The following is a 25,102-nucleotide window of genomic DNA, read 5'->3' on the forward strand; positions in this document are numbered from 1 at the left end:
AGTGTGTCCTACTAGGGATAGGTAGCATAAGAAGAGAACCAGATGGACGGGTATGCAAAACCTTAGAACGTGCGCAAATACTACAAGCAGTTACGTGTTCAATTACATCCCGATGCAACCCCGGCCACCAAAAACGACTAGCAAGGAGGTCCGCGGTTGCTTTACCACCTGGATGCCCAACAAGTGCAAGAGTTATGATGTTCCTTAATTACTTTGCGGCGCAGATTAGATGATACAAATAACTTTCCTGAAGGGCAGGAGGCAGGGGCATCCCCCTGTGCCTCCAATACCTCACCCTCCAGTTCAGGATAAAGTGCCGAAATGACTACCCCTTTCTGTAATATCGGGGAGGGGTTCTCATGGTCACCACCACCAGGGAAGCTCCAGGACAAAACATCAGCCTTGACATTTTTGACACCTGGACGAAAAGTGACAACAAAATTAAACCTAGTAAAAAACAGGGACCATCTGGCTTGCTTTTTGAGACGTTTAGCTGACTGGAGATATGACAGGTTCTTATGGTCAGTAATAACAGTAATTGGTTGGAGGGGGCTGTCTATCCTATGTCGCCATTCCTCGAACGCCAATTTGATCGCCAAAAGTTCCCTATTATCCACGTCATAATTTCCCGCAGCCAAAGACAATTTTTTTTAGAAAAGAAGGCGCATGGACGCCATTTACCAGGGGACGAACCCTGAGACAACACAGCCCCAACATCCGACTCATCAACCTCCACAATAAAGGGTTGAGAAACATCGGGTTGACTGAGAATAGGTGCAGTGGCAAAATTATTCTTTAAGGAAGAAAAAGCCTGGAGGGAAGCATCCGACCATTTGGAAAAATCACACCCCTTCTTAGTCACGTCAGTAAGGGGTTTCACAATTACAGAGTAATTTTGGATTAATTTCCGGTAAAAATTAGTAAAGCCCAGAAAACGTTGTAGAGCCTTCAGGTTCTCGGGACGTTCCAATCTAGGACTGCACGGATCTTCTCCGGATCCATCCGAAAACCCGAAGAAGACAACAAGTACTCGAAAAACTGCACCTCCTGAACAGCGAAAACACATCTTTCTAGTTTGGCATACAGTTTGTTATCCCTTAATATCTGGAGCACCTGCTTAACATGCCCCCGATGGGTCTCAAAATCAGGTGAGTAAACTAAAATATCGTCCAGATAGACCACCACAAACCACCCCACCAAATGATGGAAAATGTCATTTATGAAGTGCTGGAATACCGCAGGTGCATTGGTCAAAACAAAAGGCATAACCAAACTCTCGAAATGTCCTTCTGGGGTATTGAATGCTGTTTTCCATTCATCCCCTTCTCTGATTCTAACCAGGTTGTAGGCTCCCCTTAAATCCAACTTGGAGAATACCTTACCTCCCACAACCTGGCCGAACAAATCAGGAATCAGAGGAAGAGGGTATGGATCACGGGTGGTAATTTGATTTAATTCCCAGAAATCTAAACAGGGACGTAGACTTTTTTTCTTCACAAAGAAGAACCCTGCCGCCATGGGGGAAGATGAGGGTCTGATATGTCCCTTCTCCAGACTTTCCACAATGAAATCCTTCATGGCTTGTCTCTCAGGGCCAGAAAGATTATACCGTCTGGACTTCGGTAGTTTAGCTACGGCGGTCAGGTTAATAGGACAGTCAGAAGCACTATGAGGAGGCAAATCCTGACACCACTCTCAGAAAAAAGCGTCCTCAAAACCAGACAGAAAAGCAGGTAATATTTCTGTATAGACAGTAGCAAGGGAAATATCTAAACAGCTTTCATGGCAGTAATCTCCCCATTCAATAATCTCTCCGGTTTGCCAATCCACCAACGGATTATGTTTAACAAGCCAAGGGATACCCAAGACAATCAGTGTGGGAAGACTGTCCAGGACATAGCAAGGAATTATTTCACAATGAACTGACGCCACCCTCAGTTTTACATTATGTACAATCTGAGTAAATGCTTTCTGTGCAAGTGGCGCCGAGTCGATGGCGAAAATGGAAATAGGTTTATCTAAAGTACAGTAAGCAAGACCATGAGTTTTCACAAACTCAGCATCCACCATGCTGACTCTGGCTCCACTGTCAGCAAACACAGAAATTTTCTTGGTTTTGCTCTCTAGCCCCACCTCTGCTGTCAGGACAAAGCGGGAACTGCAGTTTGGCCACAAATGCACCTCTTGTTTATCCAACTCCAGACTACCAAGAGTTAATCGAGTCTCCTTTTGTTTAGGAATTGAAGGAAAGGTCCCAACAAAGTGTCCCTTTTTCCCACAAAAAAAAACAAACATACGCCTTTTTTCTTGCGAATCTCCGGGAGATGTATGATGCGGAGACACCCCCTAACTGCATGGGTTCCTCCATCACCCACAGACCACTCCCCTGGCAGAGGTACCCCACCCCGACAAGAAGGCCCCGAAGAAGTTGGTCTCACCCGTCTATCCCAAAGGTGTCTATCAAGACGTATTGCAGCCTCCAAGGACTGAGGAGTTTCTTATACTGCCAAGGCATCTTTCAACCTTTCAGTAAGCCCCTCACAAAATTGACTTCTAGGGGCTGAGTCATTCCATTTAGAATCCGTTGCCCATCTACGGAATTCCGAACTGTATATTTCCACTGACCGATTTCCCTGCTGAAGGTGACGTAGCCTAGACTCAGCCAAGGCGACTTGGTCAGGGTCATCATAGATGAGGGCCAGAGCCCTGAAAAACCCCTCCACAGACTAGAGACAAACAGAGTCCTGCGGTAACGAAAACGCCCATGACTGAGGATCTCCCTGCAATAGAGAGAACACAATACCAACCCGTTGCTCCTCATTACCGGAGGAGTAAGGACGAAGTTTGAAATACAATTTGCATGCCTCCTTATACACAAAAAAAACTTTTCCCTACCTCCTGAAAACCTGTTTGGGAGGGCAACCTTGGGTTCAGGCTGGACAGGCTGCAGAGACCTCCACATTGGCGACCTGTAACCGCTGCTGCTGCTGCTGCTGCTGAACAAGGTCCACGCCCAGAAGCACACAGAAAGAAAAAAACAAAATGTCAGTTTTTTATTTCCTCTTCAAAATTTGCTTGGCCGGCGATAATGTCACGCAAAGTGTGGGAAAGACAGAGGGAAGAGGGAAAGGGAGCCCAGACACTAGGAAAAGGGGGGAGTGGAGACCTCCTAGTCTGGTCTAGTGTCATCCTGTCTCAACTACCGTACCTATATTGGCTCTTCACCAATCGCCACACGCGTGCCTCGCCCTGACTTTCCTTGGCGTATGGCTAAGGCTAGGGAAGGGAGGAGATGAGCACTAATGGACTTCCACTAAACTCTATAGACAACAAGGGTAGACAAACGGGGGAATTGCTTAGCTTTAGACGACTCCGGACGAATGCTCACACGGCCTCAAGCTACAGAGAGGACGAAGTACTGCTCTTGCTAAAGCCTGACAAGTAGTAATGAATATCGCCGGCACCTCCCTCTCAGACACACCAGGTATTTATACACCCAGGCCAGGGAGCTAATTAGCCAGAGGGAGGTAGCCGCTGGGTCCTAGAGACAGCCAGCCTCTAAGAAGATGTCTGTAATGCCAAACGTAGAGATCTCCTGCAACCAACTGCAGGGCGACTGTCTGTCACCTCTTACACACCTGTGACAGGTATTTACCTTCAGCGTAACACTATATCTGCAGGTAAATACTGTTTTGTTTTTTGTTTTTGCTGACAGGTTCCCTTGAAGGGAATCCATCAGCAGGTTTTTGCTACTTAATCTGAAGACCTCATGAGGTAGTGGTTAAAACACAGATTTCAGCAATGCCTCTCTTATCAAGCTCAGATGTTTTATTTGCTTACAATGATTGTTTTAGCACCAGGAGCTTATCATTGCTGGGACTAGCTGGTTGTGTGAGCCCTGGTCCAACACGCCCCCTCCTGTGATAAGCAGCACACTGTCTACACCAGAACCTGGTGTGGGCGGGGTTAGCTTCCTCAGCTCTACTTCATTTTAAATTTAAATGCTCTGTATCAGAACAGCTGCACCCAGTAATTTAAGTAAAGCTATGTGCCCATGTCCTTGCCCGGAAAAACACGTGCGGAATTTGACACGCGTTTTTCGCGCGCTTTGAAGCGTTTTGCACATGCGGAATTGCCGTGCATTTTCTAATGCATTGAAGAAGGCAATTCCACATGCGTCAACTCACAAATAATGGGCATGCTGCGGAATTTTCCGCACATCAAAAACGCTGCGGAAAATTCCGCAGCATGGGCAAATTCCGCAGCAAAAAAGCTTGAAAAACTCATCGTGGGCACGGACCCTGCTACATCGTTGGATTCAGCTTCTCTTTATCTACATCAAGCTGCTCTCAGATGAGATAGCTAAAACCTGCTGACAGATTCCCTTTTTAAATCTATTTGATTTTTAAGGAAAATTCATTTAGCAATTCTCATCCAAAAAATGTTTTGAATTCTTACTCATCCTTTGAAGAGTTTCTTGAACAGTGCCCACCATTACACCTTTTCATACTGTGCCCCTTATTTGTAAGTTTGCTTGTGAAAATGGGTATAGACTGGCAGAAGAAGGTATATCTTTTAGGAATATGGCTGCTTTTAACATGAAGTGACACCATCCCCTCCTATTAATTTCTTGAGATTAACCAAGTGGGTTTGATCCTCAATTCTTCTATAAGTGTCTTTGAAAACAAAAAAAAAAGCCAGATTCAGGTGCACAGAACATTTACACCAGATAAATGAACTACACCTTAAATGGCAAGTGACCGATCCTCTCTAAACCTGACTAAAAATGCTCTTTACTTTTTTGTAGGGATTCGGATGAGAAATCCCCCATGAGACCAACGTCTGCTGCACTGATCTCTGGCAAACCAAGGCCGGGCCGCTCACTGGAGCACAGCTCCTCATCACTATCTCACAACATTCCTTCTGCCAGGAGACGTAACCCTCCTCGCACACTCCATCCCATCAATAATAACCCCTCGAGGTCAGGGACACCAAAGATGGAGGAGGTCATCAGAGGAACACGACTGTGAGTCTGATACATATACAGTACTATGTTCTTTTTGCCTGTTTCACATAAAAAAACACTGGCAAAAAAAAGCACCAGGTCCATATAATTCCTATTTGTGTCCTTAAAGTCTATTGCTCCGTCGGGTGTTCTATCGGAATCCTGTTTATTGGGGATTCAGACGGAGTCTCCCCCCAAAACACTGCAGTGCCGTATTCCTGGTGGTGTTGAGTGGTATCACCCTTTATATTTGGTGTTCTGGGATGAGGTAGGGGTAATGGTTAAACCATGGTGATCTTGGGTGGCTATGGGTTAACATCTAGTACCCCTAATCTAATTGGTCAAAAAAACTTCAGAGCTCTGTTTTCCTGACCGAGTAAGAAATTACGTTTCCCTTAAAGGGATCTCATAAAGTGATGGCATATCGCTAAGAAATGGCATCACTTTGATTGCTGGTGACCCCTGACCTCTGGTGCCCCTATACCTTCCAAAGAATGAAGGACCCCAGCCCTTATTCTGTGCTGCAGCCAATGCTATTCCCACAACTGGGGCGCACCACTTTTTCCCACGCACTGCGGCCTCTTCATTCTTAGGGTAGATGGAGGTCTCAGAGGTCAGGGTCAGTTATGAAATTTCCTAACAATCTGCCATCACTTTATGAGATGGGATTCTGGCTGCCTGAAGAAATCATCATTTGCAGGCTCAGTATACAAGGATTTACACAGCTCACCTACAAGTCACCTTTTAAACCATATGCAATGAGCTCCACCTGGTGTCAGCAGAAAGAATTCCAATGCTTCTGAATAATTGTCTTAGAGCGAATTCGTCAGATTTTTGCTGCTTCAGCTGAGAGCATCATAATGTAGGGGTAGAGACCCTGATTCTAGCAATGTGTCACTTACTGGATTGCTTGCTGTATTGTTCATTAAATACCTGATTTATCTGCTGCAGGCCTAGCAGTTCTCTGTATGCTGAGGCCTGTATAACCACGAATTGGCAGCTTTATGTGTGCACTGTGCATAGGCAGAAAGCTGCCAATCAATGGTGCAGGTGGAGTTATACGGAGCTCGTGAATACGGAGGACTACATGGCCGCAAGTTTGAGTCCATTATTAATAATCTCCTGATAAAACAGTGATTTTATCAAAACTACAGCATGCAGCCAAGTAAGTGACACATCACTGTAGTCCGTGTCTCTGCTGTTACATTATGATGCTCACAGATTAGGTGACCGTTTCCCATGACTTTTCTGAGTGCTAGGAATCACCCCCTGAGCCTAGCTAAGTGACCCTTCTTGTAAATCCCCATTGGTGAGGTTGCCTGCTGTGCGTTGTGTAGCTGATAACTGAGAGCAGATTCTTGTGTATTTTGGGGAGAACAGTCAGACCGCCAATGACCAGCTGCCCTGCTCTCCTGTTCCATTTAACCGGAATAATCTCCTGCCACCAATTGGCTCCTCTGATACTGATTATCACACCTTGCCTGGATCACAGAGACAAACGGTAAGTACAGGAGGGCTCGCTTTCTGTACATTATATGGTGAGCAGAGATAATTACTGGAATATTGCATTGTAATGGTAATGGTAAGGGTGGGGAGCGTCTTTTGGATAACACTCAGGAACTAATATATTTGGGATCAGTATATATTTAGAGTGTAATGGGTGTCATCATTGTGATTACAGATGTTTCAAATGCCAACACAATTGCAATACTGTGCCTAATGCAAACTGCGTAGTGTAGATCTGATTTGCATAGAAATCATTGGCATACCAAGCAAACGTGGCGCACCATATTACGACATCTGTACATTTATGTTCTCAATGGTGTTTATTCACTACAGAATAGCTTCTGTGTTCTCAATGGAAAGAAGGGATTGCGCTGCTGTAAGATACCATAAAGGATCAGGCATGCTGAAATTCAATATGCCTGATCCTCTTTTTTTCTCCTATTTACTCTGTGAGAGAAAAGCTTTGAGCCAGTGGAGATATATGGAAACTTTCAGTCTGATTGTCCCATTGAAAAACCTGATTTCGAACCATGATGCTGTAGGTAGAAACTTAACCTACTAGCACAGCCTGCAGTATGGGGAGTCGTGCTGGGAACAGCAGAGTTTTCTTTTAAATGTCACTTTGCTATGGAGATACACACAACAGTAGGGTTACTCTTGTACCGCAGGAAATGAATGGGGAGAGCACTTTCTGAACAATGATAGCTAGAAACTCACCGTTAGCATGTTATTCAGGCTGATAAAGCCGGGCGGAGTACCCCTAATTCATTTTTCCACAATTGGGAACTATTGTCTGAGTATCAGGGGCATGGTTGGGTTTCATTACATGGATTCTAAAGGAAAGTTTTTACAGGGAGCCATACAATTGCGTATTTCCTCTAGGTCCATATAATGATCTAATACTTGCTGACATGACAGACTACATTATCCATTGGCCAGGAGTTTGGGGGCATGCTGGTCTACAATCAGTAAATAAACTTGTCAGCTATGTCACCGAAAAAGAAAAACAATGTGACATATTCACATGATAACGTATTCCCTCCATCACACAGGGCAGTATAGTGAGTAAAAACCAATAATACAATAATGAGGCGCATTAGGTGATTCTTTATAATATTCACCTGCTCAGATCCTGAGCCTGCACTGTGTGAACTTGGCACAGGTTGTTTTTGCCTTTTTATTTTTTGTGATGCCAATCGTGTCCTATCAGACGAGATGTAAACTCCATATAGATGTTAGATCATATACCTGAACACTGATCACTGCTGTCAGCTTTTGTCCGCAGATGTGTCTCACTTTACTATTGATGCAGAGTTGGTGCACATGGATTTGCAGTGGCCAGGTCAGTAATCTGCGGCCGCTGGATGGGGGTCCTGAGAACTGCTTGCTACTTGACGGCATCCTCAGCGCCTCTTTTGATTAACCCTCTTGCCGCGACCCCATCATAGCAGCGAGGCGCACATGTAACGTCATGCTAAAAGAAGAGCTGGGAAGTAGGAGGCGAGAGGTCATAGGGCTCCCATCAGATTACTGACCACGCCGATGAACCAGGGCGTGTAAATCAGTTTGTACCAACTCTAGATTGAGAGTCGCCATCTCCGTCGGCTCATTGCGTATAATAGCAATAACTTCCAAGTCCTGTTCTGCTAAGTCCCTGAAATGTTTTACTTCTACAGATGGTTTGAGTTATTGTGTGACACAGTATAGCCGCAGCCCCTCTTAGGTATGCCGCTCTGGCATGTGAGTACAATCCTGTGTGATACTGTCATGTGCAGCATTTTCCTTTTTCATCTATAATAACATGTACACTTTTACCACCAGGTTTTATTCCTTTAGTGCATCTAAAAACAAAAAAAATTATACAAATAGGCTCGGTTAAAAAAATAAAATACAAAATCCTACCATTTTGTCTATGCAGCTCTTTTGCAGATCTATGCGTCTCCGTGGTTACAGACTACAAACAAATCCTCTGTGTAGTCTGATTGTGTAATAATGTGTTATTCGCTCTCCACTGCCTCTTCTTTTAGCCAATCCATATACAGTAGAGCTTTGAAGACAAAAATGCAGAAGCCAACATTCAGCTTGTTTGTAGTCTGTATCCATGGAGATACATAGGTCTGCAGATTAGCTGAGTACACAAAGGAGAATTTCTAGATGACAATTGGAAAGCTGGTTTATCTTTTCTATCTTAGATGCATTGCGGCAACAAAAATGGTTGAAAAAGTGAAACTAGCCTTTCCACTCACTCCATCTGTGTATTATGAATTGACAATGTTTATTTTTTTTTCATTTTGTGTTGCCCATTGCAGTGTCTGAATAAAAACTGTGAAAAGATCAGACACGCTATCCACAAAAAACACATATGTGAACAATCCCCTACACTATAAATGGGAACGCTTTCTATCCAAGAAAAATACAGATAGGGTATTTTTACATGAAGTCTTTTTGGAGCAGATACTGAGCAAAACCTCCAAGTTTTTGAGGAGCTTTGCATTGTTGAGGAGGATTTGAAGAGTTTCTGCTCCAAAAAGCCTTAAAAAAAAAAAAAACCCTGTGTGTATACTATATATAAAAATTAGATATCTTAATAAGGCCCTAAAGGAGTCATCACACAAAATAGCAAAGCTGTTAACTAGGATCTGGTACTAATTACTCTTGGCTGCATGTTCAGAGCCAGATCCATATGCAGATGTATAGGCAAATTGTGTGGAAGATATTACTAATCCAACCATTGGTATGGCTCTGTGGGTCATAGAACAGTAGTAAAAAATTATACCTGTCTTTTAGTAATCTGATGCAACATTGCTGAAAAAATATAGCTTTTAGCCACCTGCAAATTAGGCTGAAAATGCATTAAGGAGGTGCCAAAGTACCTGACTGCATCAACATGCCGCCAATGCACTTAAAAACTCAATTTCTTAGCAATGGCACATCAGATTACCACAAGACAGGTATCATTTTTATTGCTATCATGTACATGTATTCTTACCTGTCGCAGCAAATCTACTTCTACTTTTTTTTATCAATTTATAAAAGCAGTAATATCATGCTGCTCCTGTTATTCAGCCCTTGTACCATGATCAATAGCTGCCCCCACAGAATGAGTCCCCCACACACAGTGTGATTCTTTCACAGCCCCCCACACAGTGAGATAGACCCAACAGCTCTCCACACAGTATGATGTCACCATAGTTCTCTACACAGTATTATATTCCCCCGATCCCTGGTATAGTATGATGCCCATAGCTCCCCCTCCCCCCTTCACAGCCTGATGGACCCCACACAGTATGATGGCTCCCAATGATAAACTCCACAGTCCCAACACTGTATGGACCCCACACACAGTCTAATGGACCCCACAGCCACCCACACAGTGTACTATGGCCCCCAAAACCTGCCACACACACACTGTATGATGTCCCCACAGTTTCCCCCAACTATTGACAATTTATAATAAAACAAACTAGAACTACATGCCTAGCCGGGCTTCCCGATGCACTACTCTGGTCGGTGTAGTATGAGGACACAGACTCCTCACCGCATGCACGGTCTTGTGACGTCATCGCACCTGCTGCACTGAGACTCACAAGCTGAATGGTGGAAGAGGAAGCCAACACTCCTTTCCACCATTTTATTCACCAGTATTTTGCATCCAGAGGATCCAGATACTGGTGAAATAGAAATGCAGACTGGGGAGAGGTGGCCGTGTGGCGTGGCCTCTTGCCACTGTTTCCAGCCCTTTGGCTCTCCCGGCTGGATAGGAAAAGCAAAAGGGTTGGATGTGGCCCATGGGTTGCACTTTACCCAGGTCTGCTCTACAACATATAAAGTTTGATTGGTAAAATCGTTCTGAAAAGTGCCCTTAAAGGGGATGGGGACTTTATCTTTTCCATCAACCTCTTCCAATTGAAAAAACATTTTCTCATTAGCTATTGGTAAAGTAATGTGCCTAAACACTATTTATATTTTTACATGTTGAGGTCATATCTTTTAGCATTTCAAAGGTGCTTGAATGTGTGTCTATGCATGTGTATGATATCCTGTCACTGCTGTGTTTGTATTCTTATAAGTGATCATTTTGTCGTCATATTGTCACAGGACAGTAATATGCTATTTATTTCCGTAGCCAAATGATGTTATGGGAAGGACCTTTATCATTTCTAAACGCCTAAATCCACTTCAATCCAGAAGAGGCTCTGAAGGAATAGGTGATGTAAAAATTTTGCTTTCTCTTCAAATAATAAGATGTCCATAGTTCCTACTGTTAGACATTATTTAGAAGCCGTGGGACTTAAATGAGTTTCCTCCAATCTCTGTATCTTCCAATTACTAGAATGAATTGGTAGTGGAGCTAGGAATCTATGGTGACACTTTTGGCTCTGATCGGTGTAAGAAAGTCCTTACTGAGAGCTGGAAGAGCGGGGAAAACAGTATGGACGATTCTTCTTTAAAGCAGAGAATGAAGTTTATTCAGAGATACGCGGCAGGACATTTCAGAATGCAGGCAGGGAAAATACACTGGCACTCGCAGGTGACTAAACATAGCATTAGGATATCTGGCGATGGTCTGGCCCTGGTGTGGCTCTGGTCTGGCGACGGTGTTGCCATGGTGGTGGACTGCCTGTAGACTGGCGATAGAATGGCCCCGAACAACACTATCAGAGCCTTTTTATACATAGCTTAAACGAAGGAACTTCATTGCGGAAAAAGGCGTATACATAATAACTTCATACTGCAGGAAAACTTGCATTTTAGAATAAAGTGACAATGCAACATGACAATATTTATGAGTATTTTTACCAAACTCCATTACAATCCAGAAATTCCCATGTCCCTTTTAAGTAATCATCATATTTCTCCACATATTGAAAACTATATTGTCCTTGTTCCAGATACTACTTACTACAATATAACACCACTTATTTACTCTCACAATGACCTGCAGCTGCTCCCATTAACCTTTGTGTATACTAACTATACCCGCTAATGGCACTGACATAATTTTATGTCTGCATTCTGGGGAGAGCGCGCAGAACATGCATCTCATTAGCTGCAAAACTTAGCTAAAACTTCTGAACAAGATGGCTGCTAGATCTTCTGAACAAGATGACTTAACATGGCTGTTCAGAATATTAGGACTTCTCATTCTCTTACAATCGGCAAAGGTGAATTTAGGGTATGTGCAGATGGCATTTTTTTGAGAGGGTCTACTTCAAAAACGCCTGAAAAATCAAGACTATTTGCATATTTTAATCCCTAGAAGAGCACTGCATAGCCTGTAAGTCTCCTTACTCTGACTTCGTGCTCTCCACAAAGACGTTACCTGTTCTAACCCCTGTCTGAGGTGGCTAACCTAGCCAAATCATACCTACTGCTTAGCACTGATGAGAGGCAAACACCCCGAAACATGTGCCTTCAAATGGACTTTCTGCTTTTGGCTTTTTATTCTAAGTTATGTAGGAAAGCTTGTTAAAGGGTCAACATTGACTTTTTTTAGGTTTGCTACATCCAGAAGATGGTGGTAGTGGTCCAGTCCTCTCCCTCTCTGAAAAGACTATTTACATTTTCAAAAATACTCGAAAGACACTTAGCTGTTCATATGTTCAGTCTTTTTGAAAAATGCATAGTGGGAAAAAACGTGTTTGTGCTTCTGTGAAGCAGCTCCTGATGGAATCTTACTCTAAACTAGGCACTGTCCAATCAAATGGCTGCAAAAACGCTTTGGAAAAAAAAACTTAAAGCGCACCGATCACTAAATTTTTTATTATTTTAATTAAATGCAGATGTAATAACATTTAGAGTTTGACCAAAACATTATAAACAAGGCATATACCAAGTGGGAGAAAAACTCCCTTTCTTGGTACGAGCCTCTCACTGAACTCCTCCTCACTCTTCTCACTCACTTCAGCTGAAGTCGCAGCCAGGGAGGGGAATTCACCCTTCTCTGCTGTGCTGACATCACTCTCCCATGATGCAGTGCATCAAGGAAAGTGAACGTCAGTCTGCCGGTCTGAGCGCAGGCACAGTGACTGAACTGGATGTGATCAGTCCAGCGTGCAGTGCTGGGTATGTGCAGATTGTGCTCTCTAACTCACCAGGCAGTGAGCTGTTGACTGCTCTGCTGTTTCCTCCTTCACCTCCCATTCCCTTGCTCACACTATCCAGCACTGCAGCCTGCCAGTAGTGATTGTGCTCCTCCCTCACTGTCACCACAAGCTGCGAGGAGAAAGATGTTACCAGCAACAGAAACGAACGCTGATAGAAGATATGTGCCAGAAAAGAGGGTGCTATTTATTTCATATGGTCAGTGTATATGTAATTGTGTGTACATGTGTGAAAAGTGCATGCATAAGTGTATGGTGCATTTGAGTACTGTATGTAAACATGTATGTATGTGTGTGTGTGTGTCTATCTATCTATCTATATATATACACTGCTCAAAAAAAAATAAAGGGAGCACTCAAATAACACATCCTAGATTTGATTGAATGAAATATTCTCATTGAATACTTTGTTCTGTACAAATGTGCTGACAACAAAATCACACAAAAATCATCAATGGAAATCAAATTTATTAACCAATGGAGGCCTGGATTTGGAGTCACCCCCAAAATTAAAGAGGAAAAACACACTACAGGCTGATCCAACTTTGATGTAATGTCCTTAAAGTCAAAATGAGGCTCAGTATTGTGTGTGGCCTCCACGTGCCTGTATGACCTCCCTACAGCGCCTGGGCATGCTCCTGATGAGGTTGCGGATGGTCTCCTGTGGGATCTCCTCCCAGACCTGGACTAAAGCATCCGCCAACTCCTGGACAGTCTGTGGTGCAACGTGACGTTGGTGGATGGAGCGAGACATGATGTCCCAGATGTGCTCAATCGGATTCAGGTCTGGGGAACGGGCAGGCCAGTCCATACCTTCAATGCCTTCATCTTGCAGGAACTGCTGACACACTCTAGCCACATAAGGTCTGGCATTGTCCTGCATTAGGAGGAACCCAGGGCCAACCACACCAGCATATGGTCTCACAAGGGGTCTGAGGATTTCATCTCGGTACCTAATGGCAGTCAGGTTACCTCTGGTGAGCACATGGAGGGCTGTGCGGCCCTCAAAAGAAATGCCACCCCACACCATTACTGACCCACTGCCAAACCGGTCATGCTGAAGGATGTTGCTGGCAGCAGATCGCTCTCCACGTTTTCTCCAGACTCTGTCATGTCTGTCACATGTGCTCAGTGTGAACCTGCTTTCATCTGTGAAGAGCACAGGGTGCCAGTGGCGACTTTGCCAATCCTGGTGTACTGTAACAAATGACTAGCGTCCTGCACGGTGTTGGGCTGTGAGCACAACCCCCATCTGTGGACGTAACGCCCTCATACCACCCTCATGGAGTCGGATTCTAACTTTTTGTGCAGACACATGCACATTTGTGGCCTGCTGGAGGTCATTTTGCAGGGCTCTGGCAGTGTTCCTCCTTGCACAAAGGCGGAGGTAGCGGTCCTGCTACTGGGTTGTTGCCCTCCTACTGCCCCCTCCATGTCTCCTGGTGTACTGGCCTGTCTCCTGGTAGCACCTCCAGCCTCTGGATACTACGCTGACAGACACAGCAAACCTTCTTGCCACAGCTCGCATTGATGTGCCATCCTGGATGAGCTGCACTACCTGAGCAACTTCTGTGGTTTGTAGAGTCCGTCTCATGCTACCACGTGTGTAAAAGCACAACCAAAATTCTAAAGTGACCAAAACATCAGCCAGAAAGCATTGGTACTGAGACGTGGTCTGTGGTCCCCACCTGCAGAACCACTCCTTTATTGAGTGTGTCTTGGTAATTGCCAATAATTTCCATCTATTGTCTATTCCATTTGCACAACAGCATGTGAAATTGATTGTCAATCAGTGTTGCTTCATAAGTGGACAGTATGGCACTCTTCATCCCTGTATGTATGGCCTCCCTCATCCTGGTATGTATGGTACCCTTCATCCCTGTATGTATGGCCCCCCTCATCCTTTTATGTATGGCCCCCCTCATCCCTCTTCCTGGTATGTATGGCACCCTTGATCCCTGTATGTATGCCCCCCTCATCCTGGTATGCTTGGCACCCCCTGTCCCCAGTCACGCTGCACAGAAAAAAAAATACTGACCACCTCTCCTCCACCGCTGTGCCTCCTCCTGCTCTGCCTCCTCAGGGTTCCCACTGTGTGAGCCGCACATGGCATAACTGCCATGCGCCCTCACACAGCGAGATGCTGTGCCAGACTAGTCACTGCTCCCAACGCCGGGACGTTGTGCGTGGGGAGCAGTGACCATTCATTCTCTCTAATAGCGCGCACACTGTAGACGCACCGCGGCTCCTTCTGCGCTCTGCTGTCAGTGTGCCCGCTATTAAAGTCCAAGAATATTCACCACTCCCATGGGTGTGGTGAATACATACCGGGATGAGGGATAAGGGAGACCATACATAAAGGGATGAAGGGTGCCATACTTACCAGGAGTGGCGCTGCAGGCACAGTGTGCAGGCTATTAAGGAAAATTAATTTTCTTTAGTAGCGGGCACAGTGTAGGCTGCAGCAGGCGGCTGCTGATTACTGTGCCCCACTCATCCCCCCGCTTCCGCCCCCCCCCCCCACCCACAGCCATAGCTGAACGTATGTTCGGACTATAAGACGCACCCCCCACTTTCCTCCAAAATTTTGGAGGAAAAAAGTGCGTCTTATAGTCCGAAAAATACGGTATATGCGTGTGTGTGTGTACATATGCGTGTGTGTATATATAATATATGCGTTTGTGTGTGTATATATAGAGAGAGAGAAAGCTAGAGATAGCGGTCTTTTATGTATCTGCACAATATGATTGGGTCTCTGTCTACTGTATATGTAGCGCTCTCTTGAGATATATCAATCTATTGAAATATATCTATCGAGATCTATCTATCTATAGAGATATCGATCTATCTATAGAGATATCGATCTATCTATCGAGATATCGATCTATCTATCGAGATATCTAGCTATCTATCGAGATATCTAGCTATCTATCGAGATATATCTAGCTATCTATCGAGATATATCTAGCTATCTATCGAGATATATCTAGCTATCTATCGAGATATATACACACATGGTCAAAATTGTTGGTACCTCTCGTTTAATGAAAGAAAAACCCACAATGGTCACAGAAATAACTTGAATCTGACAAAAGTAATAATAAACTAAAAATCTATGAAAATGAATAAATGAAAGTCCGTTTTAACCCTGCTTCCACAGAATTTAAAAAAAAAAATTGAACTCCTGAAATAGGCCTGGACAGAAATGATGGTTCTTCTTAACTTAATATTTTTTTTAACAGCCTTTTGAGGCAATCACTGCAATCAAACGATTCCTGTAACTGTCAATGAGACTTCTGCACCTCTCGACAGCTATTTTGGCCGACTCCTCATGTGCAAACTGCTCCAGTTGTCTCGTGTGTGAAGGTTGCCTTTTCCAGACGGCATGTTTCAGCTCTTTCCAAAGATGCTCAATAGGATTTAGATCAGGGTTCATAGAAGGCCACTTCAGAATAGTCCAATGTTTTCCTCTTAGCCATTCTAGGGTGTTTTTAGCTGTGTGTTTTGGTCATTATCCTGTTGCAATACCCATGACCTGCGACTGAGACCAAGCTTTCTGACACTGGGCAGCACATTTCTCTCTAGAATCCGTTGATAGTCTTGAGATTTCATTGTACCCTGCACAGATTCAAGACACCCTGTGCCAGATGCAGCAAAGCAGCCCAAGAACATAACAGAGCCTCCTCCATGTTTCACAGTAGGGACAGTGTTCTGCTTCATTTTTCCGTATGTGAACATAGAGCTGATGTGCCTTGCCAAAAACTTCCATTTTTGTCTCATCTGTCCATAGGACATTCTCCCAGAACCTTTGTGGCTTGTCAACATGTAGTTTTGCAAATTCCAGTCTGGCTTTTTTATGATTATTTTTCAACAATGGTGTTTTCCTTGGTCGTCTCCCATGAAGTCCACTTTGGATCAAACAACGACGCATGGTGCGATCTGACACTGATGTTCCTTGAGCTTGAAGTTCACCTCTAATCTCTTTAGAAGTTATCCTGGGCTCTTTTGTTACCATTCGTATTATCCATCTCTTTGATTTGTCATCAATTTTCCTCCTGCGGCCACATTCAGGGAGGTTGGCTACAGTCCCATGAATCTTAAATTTCTGAATAATATGTGCAACTGTAGTCACAGGAACATCAAGCTGCTTGGAGTTGGTCATATAACCTTTAACTTTAACATGCTTGTCTATAATTTTCTTTCTAATCTCCTGAGACAACTCTTTCCTTTGCTTCCTCTGGTCCATGTTGAGTGCGGTACACACCATGTCACTAAACAGCACAGTGAGTATCTGTAGCCCTAGATACAGGCTCACTGACTGATTACAAGATTGTAGACACCTGTAATTCTAATTAGTGGACACATCTTGATTTAACATGTCCCTTTTGTCACATTATTTTCAGGAGTACCATCATTTCTGTCCAGGTCTATTTCATGACTTTAATTTTTTTAAAAATTCTGTGGAAGCAGGGTTGAAAAGCAATGTCTGGCATTCATTTGTTCATATCCATAGATTTTTAATTTATTATTACTTTTGTCAGATTCAAGTTATTTCTGTGACCATCGAGGGTTTTTCTTTCATTATACGAGGGGTAACAACAATTTTGACCACATGTGTATATCTGTTTATCTATAGAGCTATATCTATCCATCTATAGAGATATATCTATCTATCTATCTATCTATATAAATATACACACACACACACACACACACACGCATATATATGTTCGTGTATGTCATTGAGAGAGAGAGGTGAATATACCTTTGTAATATACAGTACAGACCAAAAGTTTGGACACACCTTCTCATTTAAAGATTTTTCTGTATTTTCATGACTATGAAAATTGTACATTCACACTGAAGGCATCAAAACTATGAATTATCACATGTGGAATTATATACTTAACAAAAAAGTGTGAAACAACTGAAAATATGTCTTATATTCTAGGTTCTTCAAAGTAGCCACCTTTTGCTTTGAAGACTGCATTGCACACTCTTGGCATTCTCTTGATGAGCTTCAAGAGGTAGTCACCGGAAATGGTCTTCCAACAACCTTGAAGGAGTTCCCAGAGATGCTTAGCACTTGTTGGCCCTTTTGCCTTCACTCTGCGGTCCAGCTCACCCCAAAAGATCTCGATTGGGTTCTGGTCTGGTGACTGGAGGCCAGGTCATCTGGCGTAGCACCGCATCACTCTCCTTCTTGGTCAAATAGCCCTTACACAGCCTGGAGGTGTGTTTGGGGTCATTGTCCTGTTGAAAAATAAATGATGGTCCAACTAAATGCAAACCGGATGGAATAGCATGCCGCTGCAAGATTCTGTGGTAGCCATGCTGGTTCAGTATGCCTTCAATTTTGAATAAATCCCCAACAGTGTCACCAGCAAAGCACCCCCACACCATCACACCTCCACCTCCATGCTTCACGGTGGGAACCAGGCATGTAGAGTCCATCCTTTCACCTTTTCTGCGTCGCACAAAGACACGGTGGTTGGAACCAAAGATCTCAAATTTGGACTCATCAGACCAAAGCACAGATTTCCACTGGTCTAGTAGTGTCCATTCCTTCTGTTCTTTAGCCCAAACAAGTCTCTTCTGCTTGTTGCCTGTCCTTAGCAGTGGTTTCCTAGCAGCTATTTTACCATGAAGGCCTGCTGTACAAAGTCTCCTCTTAACAGTTGTTGAAAAGATGTGTCTGCTGCTAGAACTCTTTGTGGCATTGACCTGGTCTCTAATCTGAGCTGCTGTTAACCTGCGATTTCTGAGGCTGGTGACTCGGATAAACTTATCCTCAGAAGCAGAGGTGACTCTTGGTCTTCCTTTCCTGGGGCGCTCCTCATGTGAGCCAATTTCTTTGTAGCGCTTGATGGTTTTTGCAACTGCACTTGGGGACACTTTTAAAGTTTGCCCAATTTTTCAGACTGACTCTCACCTTCATTTCTTAAAGTAATGATGGCCACTCGTTTTTCTTTACTTAGCTGCTTTTTTCTTGCCATAATACAAATTCTAACAGTCTATTCAGTAGGACTATCAGCTGTGTATCCACCTGACTTCTGCACAACACAACTGATGATCCCAACCCCATTTATAAAGCAAGAAATCCCACTTATTAAACCTGACAGGGCACACCTGTGAAGTGAAAACCATTTCCGGTGACTACCTCTTGAAGCTCATCAAGAGAATGCCAAGAGTGTGCAAAGCAGTCATCAAAGCAAAAGGTGGCTACTTTGAAGAACCTAGAATATACACTGTGTGCAGAATTATTAGGCAAGTTGTATTTTAGAGGATTATTTTTATTATTGATCAACAACTATGTTCTCAATCAACCCAAAAGACTCATAAATATCCAAGCTTAATATTTTTGGAAGTTAGAGTGTTTTTTTTTTTAGATTTGACTATTTTAGGTGAATATCTGTTTGTGCAGGTAACTATTACTGTGCAGAATTATTAGGCAACTTAATAAAAACCAAATATAATCCCATCTCACTTGTTTATTTTCACCAGGTAAACCAATATCAGTGCACAAAATTTAGAAATAAACATTTCTGACATGCAAAAACCCAAAAAAATAGTGATCAGTATAGCCACCTTTCTTTATGATGACACTCAACAGCCTTCCATCCATAGATTCTGTCAGTTGCTTGATCTGTTTTCGATCAACATTGCGTGCAGCAGCCACCACAGCCTCCCAGACACTGTTCCGAGAGGTGTACTGTTTTCCCTCTCTGTAGATCTCACATTTTATGATGGACCACAGGTTCTCTATGGGGTTCAGATCAGGTGAACAAGGGGGCCATGGCATTATTTTTTCTTCTTTTAGACCTTTACTGGCCAGCCACGCTGTGGAGTAGTTGGATGCATGTGATGGAGCATTGTCCAGCATGAAAATCATGTTTTTCTTGAACGATACCAACTTCTTCCTGTACCACTGCTTGAAGAAGTTGTCTTCCAGAAACTGGCAGTAGGTCTGGGAGTTGAGCTTCACTCCATCCTCAACCTGAAAAGGTCCCACAAGCTCATCTTTGATGATACCAGCCCATACCAGTACCCCACCTCCACCTTGCTGGCGTCTGAGTCGGAGTGGAGCTCTCTGCCCTTTACTGATCCAGGCTCTGGCCCATCCATCTGGCCCATCAAGAGTCACTCTCATTTCATTAGTCCATAAAACCTTTGAAAAATCAGTCTTAAGATATTTCTTGGCCCATTCTTGACGTTTTATCTTATGTTTCTTGTTCAGAGGTGGTCGTTTTTCAGCCTTCCTTACCTTGGCCATGTCCCTGAGTATCGCACACCTTTTGCTTTTTGATACTCCAGTAACGTTGCAGCTCTGAAATATGGCAAAACTGGTGGCGAATGGCATCTTGGCAGCTTCACGCTTGATTTTCCTCAATTCATGGGCAGTTATTTTGCGCCTTTTTTGGCCAACACGCTTCTTGCGACCCTGTTGGCTATTTGCCATGAAACGCTTGATTGTTCGGTGATCACGCTTCAAAAGTTTGGAAATTTCAAGACTTCTGCATCCCTCTGCAAGACATCTCACAATTTTGGACTTTTCAGAGCCCGTCAAATCTCTCTGCTGACCCATTTTGCCAAAGGAAAGGAAGTTGCCTAATAATTAAGCACACCTTATATAGGGTGTTGATGTCATTAGACAACACCCCTCCTCATTACAGAGATGCTCATCACCAGATTTACTTAATTGGTAGTTGGTTCTCAAGACTATGCAGCTTGGAGTAGGACAACATGTATAAAAAGTATCATGTGATCAAAATACTCATTTGCCTAATAATTCTGCACACAGTGTAAGACATATTTTCAGTTGTTTCACACTTTTTTGTTAAGTATATAATTCCACATGTGTTAATTCATAGTTTTGATGCCTTCAGTGTGAATGTACAATTTTCATAGTCATGAAAATACAGAAAAATCTTTAAATGAGAAGGTGTGTCCAAACTTTTGGTCTGTACTGTGTGTATATATATATATATATATATATATATATATATATATATATATAAGCATATGTGTTTTATATAGACAAAGGGGCTCAACCATAATGTGCAGTTACATAAAGTTGCGCTATTTATAAATCTATAGATATAGACCGAGTCAAAATTGGAAGAGCACCATATCTTCAAAATATCGGGTGCAAGGCCCCCAAACAGATATCCATGAGTATAAACAGTGATGAAGATTGTCCGCAACCGAAACGTCGCAACACCAGGCTAATAAAGTCCATATTTTTTCTAAGACCTTTTGGAGTGCTGTCTGCTGTTATTTTGCTATAGATATATAGAGAGATATATGGAAAAATATCAACAACCAACCAAAAAACTTCAAATTAGGAAAAAGTAGAATGGAAACAGCACTTCACTGAAAATAAGTAATACAGATAGACTTTATTTCCCCATCTGATCTGGATGGATAAAGTCGGCCTTTTTCACTTATTTCCTCTGGAGCGCTGATTCAACTCTATTATTCAACTTACTCCATTTTTAGCCCGTGGATGTAAATGTGAATTATTATAAATGGATATGGGTGATACATGCTGTGGTTACTCTGTAGTCTTTTCTTTGGCTCTACACATAGTATATATAGACAGGAGACCCCTTTATATAGATTGTCCCCCTTTCTATTACAACCATTTGATTAAATGAGCTCTTAGGCTGTGTGCCCACTATGCGTTTTTTAAGTGTTTCCGCAGCGGCAATTCCACTGCAGAAACGCTTAGAAAACGCTTGGTAGAAGGTCTGCCATGTTCCCCAATGATAATCCGCATCTGCTGTGCACATGCTGCGGAAATTTCCGCTGCGGATTATCATTGTGGAAAAATCTGCAGCACTACCAATTATTTAGCGGAATCGCGGCGTTTTCGCCGCCATTGACTTGCATTGGAACGCATGACATCCGCATCACTGCATCTGCACATGCGGATTCCATGTGGTTCAATGTGCGGATGGTACCCGGGTTTGGAGAAGAGGAGACTCTCCTCCGGACCCGGGTACCATAGTACCTGTAAAAAAAAAAGAATAAAATAAAAAATATACATTATACTTACCTTCTGATGGCCTCCGGTGTCCATAGTGATGCGTCCTGGCTTGCCGGCAGCTCGCGATGGTCTAAAAAGAACCTGCCATGACGTCATTTAGTCATGTGACCCGTCACAAGACTAAATGACGTAATGGCAGGTTCTTTTAATGTACTGCGAGCTGCTGGCAAGCCAGGACACATCGGATAAAGACACCGGGGGCCATCAGAAGGTAAGTATAATGTATATTTTTTACCATTCTTTCGGTCACACTATATAAATCCATGCTGGTTGCATGCTGAAATGCATGTGAAGAACGCTTCACATCCGCTTGTCCCTGGCAGGAAAAACGCATGTACAATCCGCATGTACAATCCGCATGTACAATCTGTATGTGTTTTTTCTGCCAGGGAGATGCAGAAACGCTCAGGAAAAATCCTGAGCATTTCTGCATTGTGGGCACATAGACTTAGGGTCACTACACTGCTGCTGACCAGAGGCGCTGCCTAGCAACCAGCCTCTGGGGGCGTGTCTCAGAACACAGCACGCTGAGCTGCCAATCCCAAGATGGCCTCTCCCATAATTGTGATTCTCTTATTTCATAACGCAAGTAATTCTTCCAAGGGTAATTTATTTAATGTTTATTTATATCTACAGTCTCCTTACTGTAATATACTATAATATGTGTGGAGGTGATAGGTCCTCTTTAAACTCTTCAAAACAGCTCAAGGAAACAAAAAAAACCCTCCGTATTCACATAAAACCTTTTGAAAGCAGTGTTTCCTAAAGTGATTTTCACTAGAAAACGTGACATTTTCACTCATACAAAACTTAGTGTGAAAGCACCCTTAGGCTATGTGCACATTGTTTTGGCACCCGTTCGTTGGTGCACCTGGGACCTAAATCTGAACCTCCCACAAAATGGGATTCGGGCGTACGTGCCGAAGGTTGGGAAATTATTGGGCCTATAATGTTGTCGACAGAGTGAATGTGCTCTCTGACGTGCATCATTTTCGGGCGTGTAGCCTACTGGACACCCAGACGTAGTAGACTGTATCTGGGTGTTCGTCTCCAGTTGGTGTACACGTCCAAAAATGTTGTGCCACCATTATTTTATATGGTCCCCGTCGGCGCATATGCCTGAATCCCTTTTTGTGGTGGTTTGCATGTAAACCCTGAAGGGACCAACGAACCGGTGCCAAAACGCAGTGTGAAAGCACCTTTCGTTGGATCCCCACCAATAAGGGTCAGTTTACCCCCCCCCATGGGATACAGATTATTTTACATGGGGAAATTGCAGCCATACATGTCCTCTTTTTCTCGGAAAAATGCAATAGTACAGATGGCTTAATTCCGCTAGTGTTTTTTTGCCGTACCACTCAGGAGATATGTGCCCAACAGTGGCCACTGTCAAGACGGATGTCGAAATATCCATAAACCATAATAACCCATTGTAGGAGATATGTACTGCATAGTGTAGATTTCCTTGCAGTGGCTTTTTGTATAAGAAAGTACAGTCTGCTGATCTTTCCTATAGTTAAACACATTGTTTGCAGTCACATACCGGCCAGACGGAGGCCGAAAACTCACTTTTTACCTCTGAGTGGCGAATGGGAGTCTATGGGGAACGTTGCAGCATATGTTGGGAAAAACTTTGGATGTATACTGTAGACGCAGTGTGCTCCTAGCCTAAGTGGGGGGAGTGGATTAGATATATACTGTAGATGCAGTGTGCTCCTAGCCTAAGTGGGGGGAGTGGATTAGATATATACTGTAGATGCACTGTGCTCCTAGCCTAAGTGGGGGGAGTGGATTAGATATATACTGTAGACGCCGTGTGCTCCTAGCCTTATTTGGGGGCAGTGGATTAGATATATACTGTAGATGCAGTGTGCTCCTAGCCTAAGTGGGGGGAGTGGATTAGATATATACTGTAGATGCAGTGTGCTCCTAGCCTTATTTGGGGGGAGTGGATTAGATATATACTGTAGACGCAGTGTGCTCCTAGCCTTATTTGGGGGAGTGGATTAGATATATACTGTAGATGCAGTGTGCTCCTAGCCTTATTTGGGGGGGGAGTGGATTAGATATATACTGTAGATGCAGTGTGCTCCTAGCCTTATTTGGGGGGAGTGGATTAGATATATACTGTAGATGCAGTGTGCTCCTAGCCTTATTTGGGGGAGTGGATTAGATATATACTGTAGATGCAGTGTGCTCCTAGCCTTATTTGGGGGGAGTGGATTAGATATATACTGTAGATGCAGTGTGCTCCTAGCCTTATTTGGGGGAGTGGATTAGATATATACTGTAGATGCAGTGTGCTCCTAGCCTTATTTGGGGGCAGTGGATTAGATATATACTGTAGATGCAGTGTGCTCCTAGCCTAAGTGGGGGGAGTGGATTAGATATATACTGTAGATGCAGTGTGCTCCTAGCCTTATTTGGGGGGAGTGGATTAGATATATACTGTAGACGCAGTGTGCTCCTAGCCTTATTTGGGGGAGTGGATTAGATATATACTGTAGATGCAGTGTGCTCCTAGCCTTATTTGGGGGGGGAGTGGATTAGATATATACTGTAGATGCAGTGTGCTCCTAGCCTTATTTGGGGGGAGTGGATTAGATATATACTGTAGATGCAGTGTGCTCCTAGCCTTATTTGGGGGAGTGGATTAGATATATACTGTAGATGCAGTGTGCTCCTAGCCTTATTTGGGGGGAGTGGATTAGATATATACTGTAGATGCAGTGTGCTCCTAGCCTTATTTGGCGGAGTGGATTAGATGTATACTGTAGACGCAGTGTGCTCCTAGCCTTATTTGGGGGGAGTGGATTAGATATATACTGTAGATGCAGTGTGCTCCTAGCCTTATTTGGGGGGAGTGGATTAGATATATACTGTAGACGCCGTGTGCTCCTAGCCTTATTTGGCGGAGTGGATTAGATGTATACTGTAGACGCAGTGTGCTCCTAGCCTTATTTGGGGGGAGTGGATTAGATATATACTGTAGACGCAGTGTGCTCCTAGCCTAAGTGGGGGGAGTGGATTAGATATATACTGTAGACGCCGTGTGCTCCTAGCCTTATTTGGGGGGAGTGGATTAGATGTATACTGTAGACGCAGTGTGCTCCTAGCCTTATTTGGGGGGAGTGGATTAGATATATACTGTAGACGCAGTGTGCTCCTAGCCTAAGTGGGGGGAGTGGATTAGATATATACTGTAGACGCCGTGTGCTCCTAGCCTTATTTGGGGGCAGTGGATTAGATATATACTGTAGATGCAGTGTGCTCCTAGCCTTATTTGGGGGGAGTGGATTAGATATATACTGTAGACGCAGTGTGCTCCTAGCCTTATTTGGGGGAGTGGATTAGATATATACTGTAGATGCAGTGTGCTCCTAGCCTTATTTGGGGGGGGAGTGGATTAGATATATACTGTAGATGCAGTGTGCTCCT

The 25,102-nt window shown here is 43.6% G+C and overlaps 1 protein-coding gene across 2 annotated transcripts in view; it reads left to right on the forward strand.

Moving 5' to 3' along the window:
• FAM149B1 (family with sequence similarity 149 member B1) overlaps nt 1–25,102 on the forward strand; it is a 97,851-nt gene that overhangs the window by 27,568 nt on the left and 45,181 nt on the right. The window contains exons 11-13 of one of the 2 annotated variants that reach the window (XM_073685666.1): nt 4,808–5,026; nt 6,386–6,506; nt 10,638–10,719. In XM_073685666.1, coding sequence (XP_073541767.1) covers nt 4,808–5,026; nt 6,386–6,506; nt 10,638–10,719 — 422 coding nt within the window. Of the gene's footprint in view, nt 1–4,807; nt 5,027–6,385; nt 6,507–8,187; nt 8,229–10,637; nt 10,720–25,102 lie in introns of those variants that run through there. The other variant, XM_073685667.1, reaches the window with a different exon arrangement.

Source organism: Phyllobates terribilis, unplaced genomic scaffold (genome assembly GCF_046119375.1).
Source record: "Phyllobates terribilis strain yellow unplaced genomic scaffold, ASM4611937v1 Scaffold_5__5_contigs__length_657084704, whole genome shotgun sequence".
Classification (NCBI taxonomy): Eukaryota; Metazoa; Chordata; class Amphibia; order Anura; family Dendrobatidae; genus Phyllobates; species Phyllobates terribilis.